This window comes from Hemitrygon akajei, chromosome 3 (assembly GCF_048418815.1).
Source record: "Hemitrygon akajei chromosome 3, sHemAka1.3, whole genome shotgun sequence".
Classification (NCBI taxonomy): domain Eukaryota; kingdom Metazoa; phylum Chordata; class Chondrichthyes; order Myliobatiformes; family Dasyatidae; genus Hemitrygon; species Hemitrygon akajei.
Window position 1 is genome coordinate 80,206,222 of NC_133126.1, and position 25,676 is coordinate 80,231,897.

Consider the following 25,676-nt stretch of genomic DNA (forward strand, 5'->3'; position numbering starts at 1 on the left):
GCATGGGCCATTGGGCTTTCAATGCCGTCATGGCTCAATAATCTGCAGCGGGGACTCATGCAGGGATTTGACCTGAAACGTCAACACCCTCCCCTACACACACCCCCCACAGATGTAGCTTGACCCGCAGAGTTCCTCCATCAGATCGTCTGTTGCTCCAGATTCCTGCACTCTTGTGCCGTTATCGTGGTTAATCTGCCCTGAGCACCAATTTCCCGCACAATCTTTGCATCACCTGGCCATTCAAAAAGCTATGGGCCCCAGCCTTGAATATGCTAATAAAATTCATGGCCTTCCGAGTAAAGAGAGTTTTCTTAATCCCAGCCGGAAACGGTTGTTCTCCAAACAGAGAAACCATTTCACCTGCGCGTGGTTATCAAGCGATGAACAATTCAGCGTTTCATTGAGCTCATCCCACGAATGTAGTCCCAGTCCGTTTAATTTCTGGGCCTGGAATCCTCCCTCCGAGGAATCAATCCAAGGAATCGTCAACGACTTCCTCTAGGCCAAGGAGTTTCTTCTTGAGTAAAGATGGAAAAACGCAGGAAGAGCCTCAATAGGTCAGGCGGCATCTACGGTGGTACATGTCGGGCCGAGGCCGTTCAACGGGGCTAGAAAGAAAAAGGGCAATAGTCAAAAATCTGTAGTGGATGGCGAAGGGGGGAAGCACAGGCTGGTGGGTGAGAGGTGAAGGGGAAAGTAGGGGGTTTGGATGAGGAAAATGGGAATGACGTAAGAAGGGGAGATGATAGGCGAACCATCTCTCCTCGGAAGAAAAAGGATTCATCTGTCACCCGGCATCTCGTGCTCCTTCCCTTTTATTCTCCTTCGCCCTCGTTATTTTCAATCCTGATGAAGGGTCTTGGCCAAAAACTTCGATTGTTCAGTTCCATCCATTGATGCTGCCTCCAACCGGTTTTGTACGTTACTCCAACCTCTGTTGTGCCTCTGTAATCTTTCTCGTGTCTCCATTAAGATGCCGCCAGTACAGTACCACCTTTGTAAATTGCCGCAGATCCTTTTTGGATCCAGGTGTTATGAGACGGGGAAGGGTGGGGACGCCGTGATCTTTCCTATTTGTGTAATTTATGGCCCCCTCCATAAAGATCATATTTTAAATTCAAGCAAAGACCCCGTTTATCCCTATGTTTTCAAATTACTGAAGTGACAGCTGTTAACTCTGGGACTTGTTTACAAGCAGACTCGAAAGACAGTTGCCACTCGCTTTATTGTGAAAGAGGCTTCCCTGGCATCAAAATACACAATTCGCATTTTTGCCCACCGAGTTGGCCTCTTGCAGCCTCCTTTACAGTCGTGTTTTGTTCGCAGATTATTTGCCATGCATTTTCACTTTAGTAGGATTATGACAATCAATAGCCCCACGTATTTCCTCTTTTGCTCCGCGAAATGCAGCGTTCACACCGGGGAAACGCATCTGAGACCAGTCACCATCATCCACAGCGTGAGTGGATGTACCAGTTCATGGAACAAATGACAGACAACTCCAATAGCGTCAGACTTTCAGCAGATGCTCCTGCTGCATTTCTAACTTTGCCTGAACGTGCAGGGTTTGCGAATGATGATTGTAATAAATCACAAACATCTCTATTTCTCCGGCACGGTCTGATGAAAACGAGAGAGACACCCCCACCCCCCGACCCCCAAACGACTACCACACACCCACCCCACAACACCCTCTACATCACAAGGCACCGGCGCAAATCGGCGGGAGTGACTGACGGGCCGCTCCCGCAATGGCAGGGGGCGCGGGCGGCGCGGGGCAGCCAATGGGTGCGGGAGGGGCGGGATTTCCGCGGCCGAGGGGTTGGCGCTGGGTTTCTGTGTGACTGGAGCCGGGAGAGCTGCATTTAGAGAGAGAAAAAGAAGGGAGAGGGGAGTGCCGCTGTTTGTACTCCAGTCAGTGCTACCTTGCAACCAGGACTGTGGCAAGACACCAGCGGAACCATGGATCATTATGAATCAAATCACTCGCAGTCCGATGATTACATGCAGCAGGAGGATGACTGGGACAGAGACCTCTTGCTGGATCCTGCCTGGGAAAAGCAGCAGAGGAAGGCAAGTAACAGTGCGTTGTCTGGGTGCTTTTATCTCTGCACAGTCGGCTGTTGTATTCACGTAGAGAGGATCAAAGCATTATCCCCCTCGCTTACGTATCCATTCGGTTAAATGACAGCCTTTCCTAATCACCTGATGCTTTGTATTATATAAACTCTGTATACGAGCGAGTTTTTGCGCCTCGTAAATTAATACTCTCGTGGGGGGGAGGGGTTTGGAAAAGGGCAGACAGTAACCGTGAGAGCCGCAGATTGTGATTCGTAATTCTTTTTCACCGAATCTTTGCCGAGTCATTAAGCTTTCATATCTGGCCTGGGATGGGAGAGGGACTCGGGAGCTTCCTGGGAAGTAGGTGGGTTCTGCTGGAGGGGAGTGCTGAAGTTCTGTGTGCAACAGATGGCCGCTAGACGAGTTTATTGAGCAGTGCAGTGCCCAGTATTTTTCCCGGGTTTGCAAACACGCAGAGGCAGATAATAGTCTTGAAGGGGCAAAAAGTAGGTGGTCATAATGAAAGAGGGTTGTCTCTATGCTCAAGGTAAGGTAGAGAGTGTCAGGAGCCGGGTTTGGGTCCAGTGCTGGCCTTAGACAGGTAATCTCCTTGCCTAGCGGAAATATCTGTAATCTGATTTCCACCCTCACCCAGTCTTGGCTGGGCAACATTCAGATCACCACGCCGCCCAGCACAGGCTTCCCAAGTGTCAGTTCCTCATCTTAAACTAGGATCAAATAAAAGTTTCGATGACATCCACTCTCGTTAATTTCACCTTCGGCGGCGGCAGCGGTGGATATAAAACGCGCGCTTGGTCTCCCTTTCTTCCTGGAAGAATATTTAGCCGAGCGCTGTATTTTAATCACCTCCAGAGTTCATACTGTTTGGAACTCTGGGCACTTGCAGAGGCCGAAACTGTTCTGCTCTCCCCTCTCACCTGGCGTTACGGAGTCCCGGACAGTCGTCTAACTCCACCCGGGGCCGCTTCAACGTCAGACATGAGGCAGAAAGCAAATAGAGCGTAATCTTCGACTCGCACCTTGTGCTTTAGCTAGTAGGAAGCGGTTAATAGTTAGATTTACTGCCTGGGACCAATTCTGTTAAAGTGAAACATGCTGTGGTTTTATTTGCCTCAGGTTTTTTTTTCCCCCTCAACCCCGGAATCTGAGTTTACAAATGGTTCCTGTTTTACCATAAACTGACAAAAATAGATTTAAGTGGTATATAAAAGATTCTGATACCTTTCAGACAACGCTGAGAAATATTTAGAGCTGTTAAGAGATTGTGAAGTATGAGGGTTGGGTTAATACTGTACAGTCATGTCCAAAAATGGTAACACTCATTCTATGCAAGTGTTTGATTTGTCTTGGCCAGAGGTTTCTTGCATTAGGTCATTTCACTGTATTAGGTATACATCATTTTAAATGTCTGAGTATTTCTGACTTAACAAAGAAGTGGCATTCTTTTACTGCTTGCCTTCAGATAAGACTGTAAATCCTTGTAAACTCTCTTGTCATTGTTACTGAGTGAAGGTGACTGAGGCTTTTCTCTTAATCTCCTCCTTCTCTGTTTAACAGGCCTAAGGAATGGACTGAAATGTTTGAAGAAAGGAGCTTAACTTCTTAGGAAATTGTTTGTGGATGTCCCAGTTTGAAATACTAATAGAAGGACAGAGCCCCAGAAAACTAAAAGGTGTAAGCCATTAGACTTTGTTAATAGAGGGGTGTTGATGTCAATGATAGAGCCAGTCCTCTAAAGCATTGCTGTGGTTCATATGATAAATGTACTCTCTCAGAGCTGTTGGTTATAAAGTTACAGCTTTGAAACCCAGTGCCGAGGAAGGACAGGCAAATCTATTCCCAGCCTGGAAGGGTGTGTGACAGGGAGATAGGTGTGACTGCATTCCCATATTGCTTTGCCCTTTGCTGATGGGGATTGAGAGATGCCACTGAAGAATTCTTGGCGTGCTGTCTAGGGCATTGCATCATGTAGACGGTGGTCACGGTCAGTGTCATGAAGGCAGTGACTATCAGCCATGTGCTGGGAATTAGCTGCTGGGATGCTGTTTCCTCCCCCCCCCCCCCCCCACCACCCCAGATCATTAGTTATAGGTGAGACAAATTTGTTTTCAGATGGGAACAGGAAAAGAAAATCCAATTGGAATTATGAAAAACATTTTTAGTTTGTAAAGGAGCCAAGCTTGCCTGAAATATAAATTAGTTCTTGTCCTTTTATGTAAAATTCCTCCCTAGCTTCGCACAGTCAGGTTCTGTTGATTTTATGAGGAGATATACAAAACAGGGAACTTGAGCATACAAGTTAGTTGCATGGCCAGGGTGGTGAGGGCTGTTTGGTAAATTTAGAGTATTATCGTGGCTCAGTATTACATTGATTGTAGTGGTTATTTTCTGATTATCTGCTTTGGATTTTTTATTTTGTATTTTGTTTCATGGATCATTGGCCCAGTATTGTCCTTTGATTTGCCATCTTGACCAAAATTATTTGACACTCAGTCGTCTTGAAGTCCCTTTTATGGAAGCAGTTAAATCAGAGGATCTTCCAGTGTTTTATATTTTTCAAGAGTACTGTTCAGTGCAAAGCAGGAATGTTGAATCATGTAACTAAACCTGTGTTTGCACACTTGTGATGTTTTTGCAATACTTGAGCTCTCTCGTTTTGATTTTGCTTCTTTTGAAATTGTGTGTGCCATCACAGAATGGACCTCTCTTCCCTCCCCCTCCTCCTCCCACACACCAGATATCAAATGCTAACAGCTTTATAGCTGTTCTATAAAATATGGCTTTATTGCTTTACAAAACACGGGATAATCAGCAGTGTAATAATTCAGAACGAATACACAGAATGACCAATTGTAGCGTTGTCTAGAGCTAAATCTTAATATCCCCGTAGAAGGGATATCAAAAACAAGAGGGTGTGGGTTTAAGGTACAAGGAGAGAGTCTCAAATAGGAATTGAGGGGGAAGCTTTTTTCCACAGAGCATATTTGATGTCTGGAGCTTGCTGCCAGAGGAGATGGTGGAGTTAGATAGAGCCACTGCATTTAATTCAGCACATACACTCAAACTGCTGGCTTGGTACCATGGACTACCCTGAAGAGGTTCGAATCAGGGATATCCCCTGGAATAGTGAAAGCAGCAAATTGTTGAAAATACAGATGCTGCATCCCTTCTGCATTCAAGGCTGAGCCAGAATTCCTGCTGATTTCTTCCCTTTCCCCTCTTTCCCCTTTACCCCCCAATCCAATGATGCTGAGGCTGACTGCAGAATCGTCTCTGAGACTCGTTAATTCAGTACCTGTAAGGGATCGAAACTGGGCGTTTCCAGACCTACACGGTGCTTCAAAGATGCCGCATATGCCTGTTAAATCACACAGTGCGATCTTACACTTACATTTTTATTTATTCTGTGCATCCCTCACCTTACAGAAGCACTGTACAGGCAGTAAAGGATGGGTACAGGTAGACTTTGGAGAACGACTGCTAACTGGATGGGCACTGTTAATTATAGAGTGCTGGAGATGTTGACACTGCAAAACCAGATCACACTTGTAACTACAGTCAAAAACATAGAGCTTAAAATGAAACGTGTTTTTAACTATCATTCTCTCAAGCAAATTCTACTTTGAATTGGTAAATATTCAAGTTACTAAAAATTCTGAGCGTTACAGAGGACAATGGTGATTTTTGGAATGAGGTAAGATTGAGAATGTTGATTTCCACAGACAAGCTGATCATCAGCAGTTTATAATGCATTTGCTGCTATCTTTATCCCTCAAAATCGTGATTATTGTTCAGAAGGCGTTGGTAACCTGGCACTTCCTCAAGTAGCTAGTCAGGGGCAGGCTGTAATGGTGAGTGTCACAGTTGATTAGTTAGTGGCAAGTATTACAGGTGAATTTAATCTTGTCCTCATTTGGTAGACCGAAAGTAGTAAGGATTGTCCTGTTGGAAACTGAAAGGAGATTACTCTTCTCCAAGCTGGGTGCACGGTGGCTCTCTAGTTTCCATGATTGAGAAAACCTGGCAAAATAGAGTAGGCTTAGATCTGGAAGCATCCTTGACCATACCAAAGTCAAAATCGAGCTTATTTTCATATACACAGTACTGTCGTAGTTTTATGTATTGCACAATACTACTGCCGCAAAAAACCCACAGATTTTATGACATGTGAGTGATGATAAGCCTAATTCTGTTACGGACCTCTTTTTTTATATATCTATAACTGTACTGTACATGTATTGCGCAGGTGCAACGAAAAACTCACTTGTGGCACATCACTCTCAATCCGGTCCCTTGACGATAGCGTCAGAATTCCCAAACCTGCCATTATAAAGATGTTATGTGTGAGAATGTATTGATATCTCAGTGAAGGACAGTATTGAGGGAATGCTATATTTTTTATGGATGAGATGTGAGACCAGAGCCCCAGCTGCCTGATGTCCATTGCAAAGCATCAAATGGCAGAGTCCTCCCATTGCCATGGGAACAACTTATTTCTTCAGCAAGATCATTGTCATTTGTCAAATGCCATTGTTGGTTGTTCTCTTTGTCCAAACGACAGCAATGCACTCCCTCCAAAGTTAGTTCATTAGTTGTCAATTTTGTTTTTAAAAGGTCAGTGTAAGTTTGAATTGGGTTTTGCACAGTAAGCAAGTATGGTAACATTATTTTCATGTTAACATTTCACTATGCAGCTTCTAAATTCACCAAGTGAGAATTGGATGCTTTCTATTTGTTTACCACTCTGTGGAAAAATAATCACGGGTAATTGGTGGAGCTGCATCTGAACTGGGAGATTCACCAATGGGGAAGTGATCATATTGAAAAATTGCTGACCTTTAGAAGTATTGAGCTGTGCCAGGCAATTAAACACTCATTTTATGGTGCAAATTGCATTTTCAGTTTGCTTGTGGGAGGCATTTCCTAAAGAGATGTCTTTCAAGTTCAAGGGAACTACTTTTAAAAAATCGTAGCAACTTTGAACTTCAGCTGGGGCTATGAACTGCTTTGACACAATTCCGAAGATTGCATTATGGAATTGTAAATGACAGTGTGGATTGGCAAGTGTGGTTGATCATTTTGTGGCTTTTGTTACACAAGATCTGAATTTCCTTTTCATTTATGAGGGCATTTCATTCATTTTTTTCTTTCCCCTATGTGCTTCCACAAAAACAAATGGTTTAAGAGTATACACGAGGAAATCTGCAGAAGCTGGAAATACAAGCAACCCACACAAAATGCTGGTGGAACTAGTCCTGACGAAGGGTCTCAGACCAAAATGTCGACAGTGTTTCTCCCTATAGATGCTGCCTGGCCTGCTGCGTTCCACCAGCATTTTGTGTGTGTTGGTTTAAGAGTACATCTAGTCACAGTGAAGTTGAGTGTTAGGAAGACTGAAACCTTCGCCTCCTGGCTCTCGTCCGCTATTGTTCACATTGGATGCTGTTCACAAATTGATGTGGGGGATTGCGACGACCTTTCCATCCCACCCTTGTCAACCAACTCCTTCTGCTGTCATGACTTTTACGTTTCTTTGATTCTGACTTGGGCCCCTTGTTGAACCAGCTATTTCTTCCATGCTGTTGAACATCGCTCCAACTATCTGCTCATCTGGACGACTGTTGCTTTTCTCTTTGTGTCCTAGTGAAGTACTTCCATGCTTTGCTTAGATTTCAAAGGTAATTAACTGCAGGAGTTTGACATTGAAATGCTCAGTGGTTGTGAATCATAGAATCACATGGATCAGAAAATGGCCCTTTCCTCTTATCTCATCCATATTGCTCATGAATCCTATCAGCACTAATCCCACTTACTGGCTTTGGCATGTGTACCACAATGCCTTTCCTCTCCAAGTAACTGTACCATACACCTTTTAAACATTGTAATTGGGAAAAGGATTCTATCCTATCATAATTGTATCAACTCTAGCAGGTCACCCTTCAGCCTCTGATATTTCCGTCAGGATAAACCCAGCTGATCCAATTTCCTATGACTACGACTATCCATTCCAGAGAACATCCTGGTGAATCTCTTTATTGCACCACATCCTTCCTATAGTGTATGTGCTCTGTGACTGTGGTATGTGCCCCTTACGTGGCTGTCAAGTTCAAACATGAGGCATGCAAGTGTCGGTGAGCTCCGTTATGTGAGTCTAATCACTGACTCATTGTAATATCCTTCGTCAGTTTGAAAGAGACTCCGCCGGAATTTCTTTTTAAGGCATCAAGGATGCTGGCAATGGGGTAGAAACAGATATTTAATGTGGCATCATTCTGATGTGCAATTTCTTCCTTGTTTTTTTTTTTAAAAGTCCTGAATTGCAGGGCTGAAATGTACTGTTCACCAGTAGTTGCAGTGAGAAGTAAGTACTGGGCTCCTTGGCAGCTTATAAGAATGGTGAAGGGTTCAGACATTGTTTTGACACTGGAGCTGGTCATTGGTTAGATTGATAAAAGATCAGGCTGAATCAGTGACTTTTTCTTTGGAGATGCTGCTTGAAACTTTCTTCAGCAATTACTGCTGCCTCTGTACTCTTCTGTATTTTGTAGAGCGGATTAGGTCATGGCAACCGGTTTCCTGACCTGAAGGATGGCGAATGGAAATCAAAAATCATGGGGACATGCTGATTTTTTTTCTCCTCTGCATCTCCTTACAATCATATGATCATGATTAACATGCCGATGTTTTACAGACAGATTCTACAAAACAGCATTTGATTTATTTTAAATGGTATGGCTGGATTTGACTGTATTTTCTCTGGTTATGGAGCATAGGCATTTGGATGCTAGTTAGTTTAGACACGTTGACCAGTCGTCAGATGAACAGTTCATAATGGGAGATGTACAGTGGAATTTGTTTGTGGGATAGCTTGTGGGTATGGAGTGGAGAGGGCAAGACTGAATTTGGGTAGCTGATTCTGTTGTGCTCACTGCTGGAAGTATTATGGATGGTAATATATATATTTTTTCTTGCTGCTCTAGACTTGATAAAGAAAGTGATCATGATGGAAGCCAAAAGTTGAATCATGGTGTTGTTTGAGGTTGAATATAGTACGCAGCTTGCTTAGAGTGCTAAGTCTTGTGGGAGTCTAGGTGGATAATTATCAGAGAAAGTTGGATGAAATTTCCTCTCTATTGCACAATATTAAGGTTGTGTAAAGTACTCTTTGTCATAGTTAAAGAATTGTATAGCATAGGAATAGCCCATTTGGCCCGTCACACCTATGCTAACCATCATGCCTATTTTAAGATTAATTCCACTTACCTGCATTAATTCTATATCTCTCTAAGCCTTGCTCACTCAAGTATCCCTCAAATGTTGTTACTGTTCCTGCTTGCACCACCTTTTCTGCAGCTCATTTCCAGATACCAATTGTTCTGTGAAAAATTTACCCTTAAATCTACTTATACCCTCCTTTCTATGACCTTAAACTTTCCTGTGTAAATTTATAATATGCTGCTGTTGTAGGTTAGCACCAAATAACCTCAGTAAGCGTTTCCATCCTTAAGCCACAGTATGTGTTACTTTCACTTGCACTCTTATGGGAATGGGAGATGTGACGGGAAGGGAGAGACCAAAAAAAATTTCACCATGTTAAAAGTGCAGGTGTGTATAACTTCAGGTGAGAGGAATGTCAAACTTGGGACTGATGCTGGTTAAGCCCCCTACAGAAACTAGGAAAGAACAGTAAGTATTGTGAAGGTATATAGTACTCTGGGCCTGCAGGTAGAGAGAGTGTTTGGAAGTTTTTCTTCAGAGATCGTCACAGGTTATTATAGTAGGAAAATTGGACTTGCATAATAGTGACATGAAAATAAAGGTAGCATTTTCTTCTATGCACTGGGACTCCAGATTGAAATACATTAGTTGATAGACACGAGGTTCTGCAGATGCTGGAAATCTTATGCAACACAACACAAAATTCTGGAGGAACTCAGCAGGTCAGCTAGCATCTATAGAGGGGTACAAACAGTTGACGTTTCAGGCCGAGACCCTTCATCAGGACTGAAAAGGAAGAGGCTAGAAGCCAGAATAAAAAGGTGTTGGGGATGGGGGAGGTAGCAGTACAAGTTGGCAGGTGAAAGGGAAGAGGGGCAAGGTGGGTGGGTTGGGGAGGGGTTGATGATAACCCAAATTAAGCCACTGGGTACTTAGCAAAGAGTCTGGGCCTTTGCTGATTCCAGTGCAATTTGAGCGGGTGCTGATTGGATTGGTTTTGTTAAGAGATAATTTATATAAAGAATACATAAAGTAAGGTTTCTCACACAGGCCATTTCACATGTAGCTTGATGTATAGCGGACAGAAACTCTGAAAGGTTGCTTCCCTCAACCACCTCTACCTCCCAACTTTGTCCCTCCGAAACAAGAAGTCTCTGGCTGTAGATATCTGCAATGTGTCCCACAACTCCCCAGGCCCACCAATAGTTCTGTTTAATATCAGAGAGTGTATACAATATGCAACCTGAAATTCTCACATTTCTCAAACATCCTCGAAACGGAATAAAAACCCCAAAGAATGTATGACATAAAAAACGTAAGAACACCAAAGGCCTCCCACCCCATGCTATGCACAAGCAGCATCTAACCCTCCCCCCCCATTAATTCTAGCAAGAAGCATCAGCGTTCCCACCACCCACCACGCAAGCAATGGCAAAGCCCCCAAAGAGAGACCATGGTCTACAGTCCATCAAACACTACCTGCTCACTCCAACATTTCGACATCCCACAGGCACTCTCACTCACTAACAAGGGAGAGACAGATGTCGCCCCCTTCCACAGCGAGAGGGGAGACAACGGTCGCTATTTCAATATTACAGTCAGTCTGAAAGGTTGCTTTCTATTTTGAGTTCCCCGACTCGAGAACAGGCAGCATACTCTCCCTCACCATTGTGAGACAGAGAGCGAGAGAGAGATTAATTATTGTGTGCAGAACCCTCCAACAACCACTCTTGCTGTCTTCGATGTTCTGGCTCCTGCTATGCTTCAGCTCACGACACTGGCAGGAATTTATGCCCACAGGGGCTGTGCAAGGCTGTGAAGTCACCCAACTTCAGGCCAGATCTGGATGTACCAAAACGTGTCCGATCGGCGAACTCCAAGAATGGAAAATGCCGTCATGCAAAACCGCAGTTTTGAGTGCCGCTGTCAATCAAAGGTCCCGAAAGAACCCTAGCCACCCTGAAAAGCAAAATAGGGACATTAGGAGAGGAGGAATTTAACTGTTTCGCTGATGAGCTGGGAGGAGTCGCCCTTGGGCACTATCTTTAGGTCCGCCCACCATGCCACAAAGCTAACATTGAACCCTTCTCAAATATCAACAGAAACATTTCCAGTGGGAAAATTTTAAATGCACCAGAATTTAATATAATGTGGCAGCAATTCTTGGGTTAAAGGGCTATGTTTTTAATTTCTTTCTTATAGAGTTCTATCTATGTAACTGCTATTTTCATGGGCGATTAAATCTACATCTGTTCCATGGCAAGCAGTTCATAAGGCAGAGGTGGATCTCAAAGCAGGGATGTTTCAGTGGGATTTCCGAACTGTAATGTCAGCCCTCCTGCAATGGCATGAGCAACAAACAAAATCCCTGATCCATCTCAGTTCTCTTCACCCAAAGCTCTATTAACACAGTGTGAGAATAGTTTTCCTGTTACATTCCCCCCCCCCCCACCCTCCAACAAGAAAAGGGTTTGGTTCAGTTATAACTTATTTGTATGATTCATACCAGTATGGAAGCAGAAATCTGAACCCAAAGCAAGTGAAGACATAGAAGTCTGAAAAAATGGAGCAGGAGGAATAGGGCAGTAATTCATGCTGTTAAATGCAACGGTTGCTGTGCAAGGCGAGCACTGGTAGAGAGATAATGGACATGAGTGGTGATGGTATCTTTTATCTGTCATGTGTGCTAGTCACCTGCTGTAAAGGGCAGATCTTGTAAAACACACAGTTGATGATATAGTCGGTGGGAAGGAAACCTCATTGAATCATGTAGAAATGCTGCACGCAGCTTTGTTTCCCTTGAGCAGGTGTTGTAGGCTGTCGCATTTCTGCTTGCCATCATTGCTCAGGTTTCATTTTTCTGACAGCAGTAAGGTTCCCTCACTGCGATACTCTTGGGTTATGCCTCCAATTTCTTAAGGCCTGTTGTCCAATGTAAGTGTTGTGATGTGCACCTCTAGGCTCTCGACAAAAGGATGGAGCGTATTATCCACTTGCATCAGGGCTTTCTTGTCAGTCATTCAATAGAAAAGACCTGGTGTTAAGCTTGGAGTCAGGGCTTTCTTACTGGTTATTCATTAGAAAGGACCTGGTGCTAAGCTTGGGGCTGAGATATCAGCTTTAGGAATCCTACAAAACACAAGAGGACCTTGTGGCCCTTTGTACTGATGCTGCTCTTTGTCAGTTGGTTCCACTGCACCCAAAGCCCCAACATATACTATGTTGAGTGTCCATTCAGTTACCCTGCAATTGAACCTCCAAACCGGTGGATCTCAACATGAGCTATACCAGGGGGTCACGCCAGAATTCACAGGGGTCACAAATGGAAAAACAAGGAACTTGGGGCCACAGGATAAGTTTACTGTTTTTATGAAATATTACTAAAATATATAAACAAAAAGAAACAAATAGATGTTAAGGGTAATCGGGTTTGTCGGGGGTCGCTGGGATGGCTCGAGGGACGGGAAGAGCCTATCCACACTGTATCGCAAACACAAATAAATAAATTAATATTTAACCAAGTAGCAGCCAGATATTCAAAAACGTGCCAGTTTGCATTAGTTACAAGGATCTTAGTAAATACACAAAATAATAATATTAAGTGCTTTTTCATTGCTGGTCAGAAGAATATTATATATACATTAATAAAGAGCTTTGAAATAAGTTTTATTTTTCATATACACCTGTAACATTGTATTTAAAATATAATATATATAACTTGTTAAAACATAAATATTGACTGTATATCAGAATAATTAGCAGAGTTGACCAAAGAAAACTTTAGCAATGAACAGAGACTATGGAGGGTGGGGCCGCAAATGTAAATGAAAGTCACAAGTGGGTCACAAGCAGAAAATGGTTGAGAACCACTGGTCTGAATGTTCAGGTAGCGTATCCCAGTTCATAACAATCACACCAGGAAAGGGAACTGAAATCGATCTTTTGGGGTCTTTGACTCAGATCGTTAACTGTTTCTCTTTCCACAGTTGCTGCCCGACATGCTGAGTGTCTCTGGCATTTAATTTTATTTCAGGTTTCCAGCAGCTGCAGCATTTCTGCTTTCTGTTGAAAATAAGTTGACGTGTTGAGCTTGATTGTAGAGCGTTACTGTGATTTTACTTATGTGTTTCAACTGATTATTTTTTTTAAAAAGTGTGGAAAATGAAATTTAATGTCAAGAAGTGTGATACAGAAACTATAACAAAATACACGGTAATGAGGAAAACATTGAGCAGTGTGAAGGAACACAGGGACCATGGAGTTCAAAGTCAAAGCTGAGGTTATTGTCATATGTACAGTACACTTGTGCACAGATGCAATGAAAAACTACTTGTGGCAGCCTCATAGGCACATAGCATTATATAAGCAGCATTCACAAGATAAACATAAATTATATACAATTTCTACAAGAAAACACAGAACAATTTTAGTGCAAAGTGGTCGTGGTGTTGCTAGGGACCAGGGTTTTGCCACACAGCCAACAAAATAGCAGGAAGAGTCCGTATGGTTTGCTCAGAAGGTACCTGGGATGTTCTTCTTAGCCAAGCCAATGAACATGATCGTGGGGAGGATGTGGTAGATTTGTATATCTTGCTTGTTAGGGTTTGGTAGAGTATTTCGCACAGTTCTAATCATTACATTACAGGAAGGATGTGATTACATTGTGAGGGGTGCAGAGAGGCCTTGTTACCAAGACTGGGGAAATTTTAGCAATGAGGTAATACATGACAAAATGGAACAGAGGAGGCTGAGGAGAAATTTAACTGGGGTCTATAAAATTATGAGTCGGTTGAATGATAAAGGAAGGACCTATTTGCCATTGTGGGGGTCACAAAAGTCATTTTGAAGTTATTGGTCAAAGAAATTTTTTCAGCAAGAGTGTGATGATGCCTGAAACGGTGGTAGAAGCAGACACCTTCATCACTCTTTAGAAGAATTTTAGTGTGTGTTTAACCTGCAAGGCTACGGTCATGCTGCTGGAAGATAGGACTCAGCTAGTTCGATCTTTTTGATCAGCACAGATATAATGGACTAAAGATTTTTGATTCCATTGTTCTATTGGTCTTTTCATTTCCAGGGTTCAACAGAGCACACATGTTGGCCACATGTATCTGCTCTCACTGCCAGCCGATCTGCTTGGTGCCCATAGGGTATGAATGTTCCGTGGATTGTTTGAACGAAACATCAAAACCCACATCATGTTCCCTCCCCTCCCCTCCCCTCGCACTTAGTTCTCTCTTACTACTGGGTTTATCAAGTATTTTCTGCCCATATGTTACATAACTCAACACCATTTGGCTCATTCCCTATGATCCTTATTTTTCGGCTTCAAGACACAAATATTTTAATAGTATGTTGCTTCTCCTCCAGCAACAGCTTGTGGAGGAGAATATATTTTTATCACGCTCCCTGAAGATGCGAGCTTGTTAGTGCAAAGCAGCGCACTTTGCCAGCATACAGAGAACTAGCAAATGTAGGACGATGTGTTTTACACACACTGAAACGAGGAGCTAAACATCACAGTGCAGTGTTAGTCACTTTAAACAAATAATAAACCTGCAAAGGAGATGAAAGGCACTAAGCTGAAAGATTAGCCATGACCTTATTGAACAGAAAGAAGGGGCCCAATGGTATGGTCCATTCCTATTTTTGTGTCTTGAGGACTTTTGGAGGGACGCTTAAATACCTGCACACGTCCCTGGATGGTGTACATCCTTAGTGCATTGACTCTTGGAATGGCCCTTCATCAAGCTTCAATTTATCACAGGTCTTGAGCCTTGTGACTCGGAGTTGATCAAAAGTCACCATCCTTGCCCTTGGTGGCTTTTCCCTTTAACTGGCCGCAACCCTTCTCCTGCCTCAAGATTTAGCACGAGCTTTTAAAACACCAAACACGCTAGTAATGTGCCAAGTTAGACATAGATTAAACATTTCAGTCTGGTCCTCTCCCCATTGATGCTGAGCTTTGCCAGTTATGGCATCTTCTGTTTATTTAATTACACATGCAAGTATATGCCTGTGAATGCGGAACAGAATGAGGCCTGGTGTTTGTGTGCAGTCCCTGGGTTTTCTCACAAAAAGTACTACCCCTATCCCCTTTCCCCAAAGGCATCCTATGTTCTCTGAGGCTTGGTAGATAGCTGAAAGTTGTCCCTGCAGTTGAGACTCTGTAGCCCAGTACCCCTGGGACTGGACTGGTGGTGGACCACAAAAATTGTCCTGGGAACCCCACTCTCCACCCCTCTTTAAATAAATGCCCTAATCCTAAGTGTAGGCCACTCTCTATATTTATTGCTATGTCATAAAATGTAGAATAAAATTTTAAATTGAAAAATAAGGCAATTAATTCCTTATATTGTTTGATGAAATATAATATGAAACCTTTAACTAAAAAAGTGTGGTGCAGGGCCAAGTGGTTAAGACGTTAGACTAGTGATCTGAAGGTTATGAGTTCGAGCCTCAGCCGAGGCAGCGTGTTGTGTCCTTGAGCAAGGCACTGAACCACACATTGCTCCAGTCCACCCAGCTGAAAATGGGCACCGGCAAAATGCTGGGGTTAACCTCGCGATAGACTGGCGTCCTATCCGGGGGGAGGAAACTGGCATAAGCACCAGCCTGATGAGCCTAAAAGGCTTGAGACAGACTTTAACTATAACTAAAAAGCTATACTGACATTTATAATTGAATTTATTATAAAGCTTAAAACAGGAAATAAATTCTGATACAAATATAGACAAGCTTAGCGGCTTGGCTGTGCGAACACAGCTATCTCCACACTGCAAAATACTGGTGCTGGATTCACAGTGTTTCTGACCATGGGAGTTGCTGGACCAGAGGGTTCTGCAGTGTGTGGTATTCAGGGGAATTGACAGGAATGCTAGAGGAATAAAATGGATTAGGTAGGATTAATGTGGATGGTGCTTGATTGTCAGCACAGACTTGGTGGGTTGAAGGTCCTGATTCGGTGTTGTCTCTCTCAGCCACTAAACGCTGATGAATGTTGCAATGCCTCCCCAGCCAGTACATACACTGCGGTGAAAGTAATGATCGGATTGGATGGCTAGTAAGCTTACACAGCTGTTGTTAAAACACCTCTGGAGTTGCTGAGGTAGTTAATTAAAACACTCAGTTCCCTCCGTAATAAATTTTCAGGGCACTGCTGAGATGATTTTCCTATATTTGATGAAATGAACAATTCACTGTCTGAATTGCTTTAGCCATCAAGCAATTGCTGGACAATAATCGCAGCTGCTCTATGAGTCTGAATCACAAAACTTGAATCTTGCTGGTTTGACTGAGCTGCAGATGTTATGATCGAAGAACCATTCCAGGAATTGATGTCCTAAGGCATATATGTCAAACTCAAGGCCCGCGGGCCAAATCCGGCCCGTGGTGGAATTATCTTTGGCCCGCGAGATAATATCTAATTACTATTAAAGCTGGCCCCAGTAATCGAAGCGCCTATGGCGTATGATATGGCTAATGCTGAGTTTATTCAGGTACCAGGTTTTCAGGGTTTTTAGTGTTTATTCGGCAGTCTTGCTCGGCAGTCTTCTTCATAAGAAACGGAATTTGTAAAGTGAAACACTTTGTAGTTATAGCAGAGACTGAGACACATGAGAGCAGGCTGAAAAAACGGAGGCAACGAAAGCTGCGTTCGCATGCGTCTGACTGATCCGGCCCGCATGAAGCTGCATTTTGCTCATTCTGGCCCGTGACCTAAAATGAGTTTGACACCCCTGCTCTAGATGAATCATCAGATCATACTGCTGCCTCATGGCTCCAGCGAGCTGCATTCACCCTTTGCCTTTGGTTGCTGTCCTTGCAGAGTTGGCCTGGTTTCTCTGTGACTGTGTTTCCTATGGGTGCCCTGACATTCTCCCATGTACCAGAGATGTGCGGGTTGGCAGGCTAATTGCAGTAAACTACTGCAAAATGTCCTCTTGTTAATGACAAAAAGAACCAAAAGAAAATTGATAATGTTAGAGTGAATAAATTGCAGGAACACGTAGATACGTGGAGAGGGAAATGGAATCGTGGGGTGAGTAGAGATGCATGACCCTGGAAGATGTGCATTTCAGTGCCTGCCTTATGTTGGTAGCATTGAGACAGAAGGACAGTACTATTGCATAAATCTGGCAGATTCTTTTTGGCTGTGGAATGTTTGAAACCAACAAAGATGCTTAACCTGTTGCTTCTCATATTTCAGAATCACTTAAAGTATATTGACATTAGAGTTGAGGAAACCATTCTCATAGACCTCCTCTGGACCCTCTCCAATGCTAGCACATCCTTTCTCAGATAAGGAGTCTAAAACTGCTTAGAAACATAGACTCATAGAAAACATACAGCACAAATCAGGCCCTTTGACCAACAAAGCTGTGCTGAACATGTCCCTACCTTAGAACTACCTAGTCTTTACCCATAGCCCTCTATTTTTCTAAGCTCCATGTATCTATCCAGGAGTCTCTTAAAAGACCCTGTCGATTCCGCCTCCACCACCGCTGCCGGCAGCCCATTCCATGCACTCACTACTCTCTGCGTTTTTAAAAAAAAACAACAACTTACCCCTGACATCTCCTCTGTACCTACTTCCAAGCACCTTAAAACTATGCCCTCGTATGCTAGCCATTTCAGCCCTGGGGAAAAGCCTCTGACTATTTTCACGATCAATGCCTCTCATTATCTTGTACGCCTCTATCAGGTCACCTCTCATCCTCCATTGCTCCAAGGAGAAAAGGCCAAGTTCAGTCAACCTATTCTCATAAGGCATGCTCCCCAATCCAGGCAACATCCTTGTAAATCTCCTCTGCACCCTCTCTATGGTTTCCACATCCTTCCTGTAGTGAAGTGACCAGAATTGAGCACAGTACTCCAAGTGGGATCTGAGCAGGGTTCTATATAGCTGCAACATTACCTCTCGGCTCTTCAATTCAATCCCATGATTGATGAAGGCCAATGCACCATATGCTTTCTTAACCACAGAGTCAACCTGCGTAGCAGCTTTGAGTGTCCTATGGACTCGGACCCCAAGATCCCTCTGATCCTCCACACTGCCACGAGTCTTACCATTAATACTATATTCTGCAATCATATTCACCTCAATACTCCAATTATAGTCTGACCAGTGCTTTATAAAGCCTCAGAATTATGTACTTGCTTTTATATTCTAGTCCTCTCAAGATGAGTGCCCAAAATTACATTTGCTTTCTGCATGACCAACTAGACTTACACTGCTGTCTACTAGGACTCATTGACGGCTGAAGACCAGATGAATTGCAAGACTGAAGTCAGTGTTGGGACCACTTCTTTTCACGTTATAAGTCAATGATTTGGATGATGGAATTGATGGCTTTGTTGGCCAGGTTTGCAGACAATATGAAGATAGGTGGAGGGGCGGGGAGTGTTGAGGAAGCAAGGAGTCTGCAGATGGACTTGGGACAGATTTGGAGAACGGGGAAAGAAATGGCAGATGGACGATAGCGTGGGCAAGTGTCTGCTCGTGCACTTTGGTAGAAGGAATAAAGGTGTAGACTATTTTCTAAACAGGGAGCAAATTCAGAATCAGAGATGCAGGATTCCCTAAACATTAATGTGCAGGTTGAATTGGTAGAGAAAGCAACAGTTAAGCAGCTAACAATATTCTGCAGAGAAGGCACTTACTCTTATTGGGTTTGTGGCAAGAACACATGCACAGTTCTCTCATTCTTGAATATGAAGAAGACCCATTTTAAGATATCCTGCTGACCTTGCCTCTCATTGTCTCCTGTAGTTTCCGCTGCCCTTCAAATCATCATAGTAGATGAACTACTTAGTGCCTATCTCAAACTGAGTGCTTTAATGCTCTGTGTTTTTAGAAAAGTTCCTGGGTTCTGTGGAAGTTTACAGTTGTACTGGTGTTGCTGAGAAGCAATTTAGACTCATTATCCTACCTACTCTGTTATTTACTGACTGGGCCATCTTAAAGCCAGAGTATGCTCATTTAATTTTCTTCCTACCGAGGGAAGATTTGCTTTTTTTCCACAGTACGGCTTTGGATTCTACACACATTGGGTGTTTGACCTTTTGTGATGATAAATGCGGCACAGTTCTGGGAAGAGTCAGTTAAGGAAGGGAGGGGAGAAACGCACATTTCCTCACCCAGCCAAAGATTCAGAGGACTGCTGATTAGTGTTCTGTCCCAGTCCATGTTCAGGGAACCTACATAACTCCTTCCAGCCCACAGAGATGCAAATACTTAGAGAAAAGCCAAGGTACCTGAATGGCAACTTGGCCCTCGAAAATTGTATCACTTTGTTTTTAGGCAGTTGTTCTGATTTAACTATATTTATTTTTTGGGCGGGCACTATATGAAAATTATGCTGTTTGCTTCTAGATGGTGTTGTGAACTTGATGCTCTGCTCAGCAGAGGGCTTGCTTTTGTACAGGGCCTTCCGCATCCTCAGGGTGGCCCAAAAACAATGTAGCCATTGGCTTGCCTTTTATCTGTTGCTGAAGACAGAGGCAGCCTGTGCAGAGTTGAGGCTTGCCAACTATTGAGGTGAATTACCAGTTTTAGTTAGGGTGTGAATTTGTCACCAGGCCATCTTCACAATTGCTTTGAGAGGAGGACTGGAAGAAATGGCACAGGATCTTTTCCATCCATTTCTAGAACCAGATGGGCTTTTGGATCGGGATCTCAGCAGAAAGCTTGTGCCTTGGCAATGTGCCACTGCAGTAAGTGTGAACCTTGGGTGGGTGACGGAAGGAAGTCATGGGAAACCCTACTGCCAGTGCAGTACATGTTCCCGGTCAGTCCCTGCTGACCTACAGTGGCTGTCATTTGGGCAGTGCCCAACTCTAAAATCCTCACTTATATTTTTAGATATCCTTGTGACCTTGCCTCTCACTGTCTCCTGTAGTTTCTGCTGGCCCTCGAACCACTCAAGATATTTTCATTTTCTCTTTCTGGCTGCTTGGTTGTCCTTTAAATGTATTTATTCTACCTCTTTTTTTGGGGTAGATTTTCAGGGTCAAAGGTTTCATGCTTCCAGTCCATTCTGATAAGTCAAAGTTGCCAGTGCACAATTTCCTTTAATGTAGGGCTGCCGTTGCATGTCAAATGCCACATGGACTTGAGAGGTCTTGGTCCAATGCAAGGACAACCAAGGTGACTGTAAATCAGGTTTTGCTGCATCGACTTGGCACAAACGCATTCATGAACACACTGATATACATACATAAAGAGCTATTTGAGGTATCTTCTCCGAAAAAGTGTTAAATTGAGCCCCCTTTCTACCTGTCTTTCAAGATGTTGACATTAAAGGTACAAAAATTCAATTTAGTGTCAAAGTATACATGCACAATACAACTCTGATATTTGCCTTCTCCAGATAGTCATGAAAAACAGAAAGACCATGGGGGTTGATGGGAAAAAACCCACCAACTCCACCCCCCGACATGAAAAAGAGGAAAGCTTGCAGACCCCAAAATCCACCACCCCCTTCCAACAAAAAAACCCAGTGACAATAGCATCAAATCCCCACCCCTCCCGCAAAAAAAGACAATAGCAATCCTTGGCCCCCTCACTTGCAGCGAAAAACAACGACAATAACAATCCCCGACGCACAGCAGGGTTTTGATAGTATCCTGGTCAGTGTTTATTGCTCAGTCAACATCAAGTTAAATAACATCTTATTTTTAAAAGTGTCGCAGTTGTTTTTGGGAACCTTTATGACCTTGCCCATCATTATCTCCAATAATTTCCGCTATCCCAGTGAACCTTCAGGTTCCTGCATCTTGATGGTCTCTCAAATACATTCACTCCATCACCAGTCAGTGTCTTCAGCTATCTGTCATTTGGACGGTGCCCAACTCTGGTAATACTAAGGTGTAGCATTACCTTTCCAAATTTCATCACCACCCTGTCTCCTTTTAAGCTGCTCTTTAAAGCTTACCTCCCTGATCAAAATTTAATTAAATATTCTGATATCTCATGGGCAACTGGGTGTTTAATTTTAATAGATAATAATACTGAAACATGCCTTGAGGTAATTTGCTGCTTTAAAGATGATGTGTAAATACAAGTTGGTGATGGTTTCTATTGGAATTTAAAGAACTGGTGAATTTACTGGTTCTAAGTTAGAGCAGGAAAAGGTATTAAAGCTGGAGGAGAAACACCGACTTGTCAAAGAAATGGGAAACTAACTGGGTGTGGATGAGAATCAGCAGAATAGACCACTGGGAGTGACTGAGGTGGAGGGTCAAGATTCTCATTGTAATCATATTTTAATACCAGATATGAACTTAAGCAATTCCGAGTCAGAAAGGAATCTTATTGTAAAAAGATTAGTTTATTGCAGAATGCAGTAAACATTCTACAGGGTGCCTCTGCTACCACATTGTGTAGTTTTATTTTGGTACATTTTTGAACTGTGGTCTTTTGGCTTTTGAACCTTGTATCAAATGAAAAATCAAACCACTAAAGATTGAGTTTGGTTTCAAATACAGCTTGTGATAATTAATGTGGGCTTGAACACTTCATATGAGAGGTATCGGAAGAGCTGTAGGATGTTCAGTAGCAATAATAATAACTTTATTTATATAGCACCCTTCATACATTAAAATGCGGGCTTAAAGTGCGTTAGGTTGTAAAGATAAGTCAATGCAGTCATAAAATTAAAAATCGTAAGTAAATGCAAACATATAGAATAAAATATAATCAAATATACCAAATGTAATCTACATTCTATAATAAACACCCTTGCTTATTACATTTGAACATCTTTAAATAGACTGAACAAACAAGTTCTTGCTGATTTTCTTAGTATATCAGCACATCAATAATTTAGATAATCCCCCATAACCTAGTAAGGCTGAACACTGTGCTTTTTAACAACTCTGCTTCACATGCGCTTTTTTAAATGATCCCTTACATTTAATCTAATGATTAAAGTTGCCTCTGCTTTTTTTTCTTATTTTACCAATGTGGGGTTGCGTAATTGAATTTAGCATAATGTAAAGCAAAAAGAGCTTTTTGAATCATCGACAGGCACCTCACAAGGAAATGTATAAGATTAAGAAATATATGAATATTATACTTGTAATTTATTGTTTATGGATATGCAATCAATGTACAGTATGTATATAATAAGAAATCTTACGTATTTACAGTATTGTACAAAAGTCTCAGGAATATACATAGCCAGGGTGCACAAAACTGTAGTAATTTTATGTATTGCATTGTACTGATGCCGCAAAAAGTATTTTATGACATTTGTGAGTGACGATAAACCTGATTCTGATATGGGTCTCTATTGTCGACTCATAATAGAGTGGGAAGGGGGGCAGGTAGAGGGGGATCATGATTGGGATAAGGGGAAGGGAGAGGGAAGAGAATGGGAAGCACCAGAGAGACATTCTGTAATGGTCAATAAACCAATTGTTTGGAATCAAATGACCTTTCCTGGTGTCTCAGGGCTGAGTGTGTCTGCACCTGTGCTACCACCCAGCACTGTGCCACCTGTCCCACACGCCTCCCACAGCGCTCCACCCTTGCCATTCCCAACATCCTTCGCTCCTTCCAGATTTACAAACTCACTCTCTGCTCCATGTTGACAAATCAGTACTGTGCAAAAATCTTAGGCACCCTAGCTATACATATGTGCTTAAGACTTTTACAGATTGCTGCATACTTACTGTGCTTTGTTATTAATATTTTCTTTACCTTTTTTTTTGTGCTGCATCAGATCCAGAGCAAAGAATTCTTTGTTCTCCTTTCCACTGGTTTACTGGAAATGACATTGAACAATCTTGAATTAGTCTTGATGTATTAGAGAAGATAAAGCATTGGAAGTCAATAATGGGCAACAGAATTTTAGGTATAATGAGAACAGCTTAAGGTGTGAGATAGATTGGAAGAGTACTGGAGTAATAATGTCTGGTGGTTACTATGGTTTGAATGAGTTTTTCATCATAGACGGGTTGATGTCGAAAAGGAAGTGGGATGATGCAGTTAAATGATTAGACAGGTTTCGTGGTGGGATGAATTTGGGTCAGAAGACTTTTTAGTAGATTGAAAATATTGTAATGTTAGCCTGAGAAGGAGCTGGTCATATGGGCACAGAAGTAATATTTAACATACTGTTTTGAAGTATGTGTAATGTATTTAAATGACCTTTTAAGAACTGAGTGAGTCAGCTGATCTGCATTAGTGGATTGTTGTACAAGCCTCGGCTGTTTAGTTTCGAGTTCCTGCCTTCAGTAAAGGATGTCCTGTTCATGGTTCTACCTCTGTAATTTGCCTTTGCAAGCAGTGACACTAAACGAACCCGCAGATGCTGAATGGTATTGATTATTTAGGGCAGAATTTTAGAGGAGTAGTCTGACAGCAGAGAGACATTAAATGTAGAGCCGTCTGTCACTGATACACCAGATGAAGCTAGTGCAGTGGTTTTAGTTGAATGCAAGAATACTTTGAACCTTAGCTAGATTTCTCTCTGCAAATTTCTGAGATAATGCAGTGACTCTGCATAAATGCTGACACCTGGCTTTGTTGTGTGCGTTCAAAGTTTAAAAATCGAAGCCAGTATAAAAATTCTTGGAAATGAGTATTAAAAACAGAAAATACTAGAAATGCTTAGCAAATCAGGCAGCATTTGTGGAAACTGAAACAGTTAATATTTCAGGTCTCAGAGCCTTCCGCATTACTGAGGAGAGAGAAAACAAGTTGGTTTTCAATAGCAGAAAAGGTGGGAGAGAGTTGGGTGGACACATGGTCTGGTAGGATGAGACCAAATGCTTTGGAAGCATTCTACTTTATTGTCTACATTATGTCTTGCCAATAGCAGAGCTTTGGGACATATCTTCCTCAGAAATTAGTATTTTGTTTCATCCTCCATCTTAAATCTTTCCTACCAAAAACTCTTAGCATTCCATTGCAGCTTCTGTGCTCTCTGCCTTTCCTTCATGGAGTCGTAAAGCATGAAGAACAAGCTCGTGGGAGATGGCCCAACTGCCCATCTCCCACTTCTTTGCTTTCTCCAGACATTCCTCCTCAGGCTCTTGCCCTGCACCCCAACCATTCCAGTATCTTCCTCAAAGCCCCTGGCTGGGGCATACTTCACAACGGTGTAGTTCCCATGAAGATCTAAGCAAGCACAGCAGATGTTGGATATCTAAAATATTTAAAAAGCACAGAAAATACTGGAAATGCTCAGCAGATTAGGTTGCATCTGTGCAAAGAGAAACAGCGAACATTTCAGGTTTAAGTCACTGTGTATGTGTGATCTCCATATGGATTCCATTTAATGAATATGCTAAGCACCACTTAGAATAATTGCACCAAGACTGGTAGTTTGTTGTAACAATGAGAGGGCCCTGCTAGCTCCCTCCATTCAAATGAATCTCCCAGCTAAAAACTGGAGAATACAAATGCTTATTTAAGACTATAAAATGTCTACCTTATAGAGGGAATTTTCTGGTAGATAATATGCAGAAAGGCAGTGTCCATTATTACGGACCTCCAGCACCCGGGCATGCTCTTTTTTCACTGTTACCATCAAGTAGGAGGTACAGAAGCCTAAAGGCACACACTCAGTAATTCAGGAATAGCTTCTTCCCCTCTGCCATCCGATTCCTAAACAGACTTTGAATCTTTGGACACTACCTCACTTTTTTTTAATATATGGTATTTCTATTTTTGCATATTTTAAAAACCTATTCAATATATGTATACTGTAATTGATTTACAGTACTTGTTTGTTTATTATCATCATTTTTATTTATTATTTATTTATTTATTTTTCTCTCTGCCGGATTATGTATTGCATTGAACTGCTGCTGCTAAGTTAACAAGTTTCACGACACATGCCGGTGATAATAAACCTGATTCTGATTCTGCTTTAAAGACAAAGTGTGAGAGTTTGCTGAAAATTTTCTCTTCATATTTTAATGACCTTCTGGTATTTAGCTTTATCCACGCACTCTGAAGCTTATTTATAGTTCATCTCGGCCTGGCTAGAGTTCCATGGCAACTGCATAATGTTTCAAAAATCTATCTCTCACTTAGATTTCCCTTTGCTGACACCCTGTTACCCTTTGCTTAAGGTTGTCGTAACCGGGGTGGGGGGGGGGGGGGTGCAGAGGTGTAGAGGATAAGCTCTCACTAAATGTTAAACACTTCCAAGACAACCTAGCCCAGCTTGTGGTCTTCAAGTGTGGTTTAGCTACCAAGTCCAGTGGAATAGTTTCTACTGAGAGGAGCCGGGGCAAAGGCAGGTTACTGGCACCTTAAAACCAGTTGCTTCGAGGAGATGGGGCTCATCAGCCGTGATTGGCAGCGCATCTAGGGGAAGGAAAGCTCTGATCTCAACCCTCTGCTACCTTGTGGCTGT

General features: G+C 42.5%; 1 protein-coding gene across 6 annotated transcripts in view; it reads left to right on the forward strand.

Moving 5' to 3' along the window:
- The first annotated feature begins 1,825 nt into the window (after nucleotides 1-1,825).
- The window catches only part of actn1 (actinin, alpha 1), a 238,282-nt gene continuing 214,431 nt past the window's right edge, over nucleotides 1,826-25,676 (forward strand). For 4 of the 6 annotated variants that reach the window (XM_073040216.1, XM_073040221.1, XM_073040218.1 and 1 more), the window contains exon 1: nucleotides 1,826-2,076. In XM_073040216.1, the coding sequence (XP_072896317.1) occupies nucleotides 1,966-2,076 (111 nt within the window). In that variant the 5' untranslated portion in view covers nucleotides 1,826-1,965. The remainder of the gene's footprint in view (nucleotides 2,077-25,676) is intronic. The other 2 variants (XM_073040219.1, XM_073040220.1) reach the window with 1 other exon arrangement.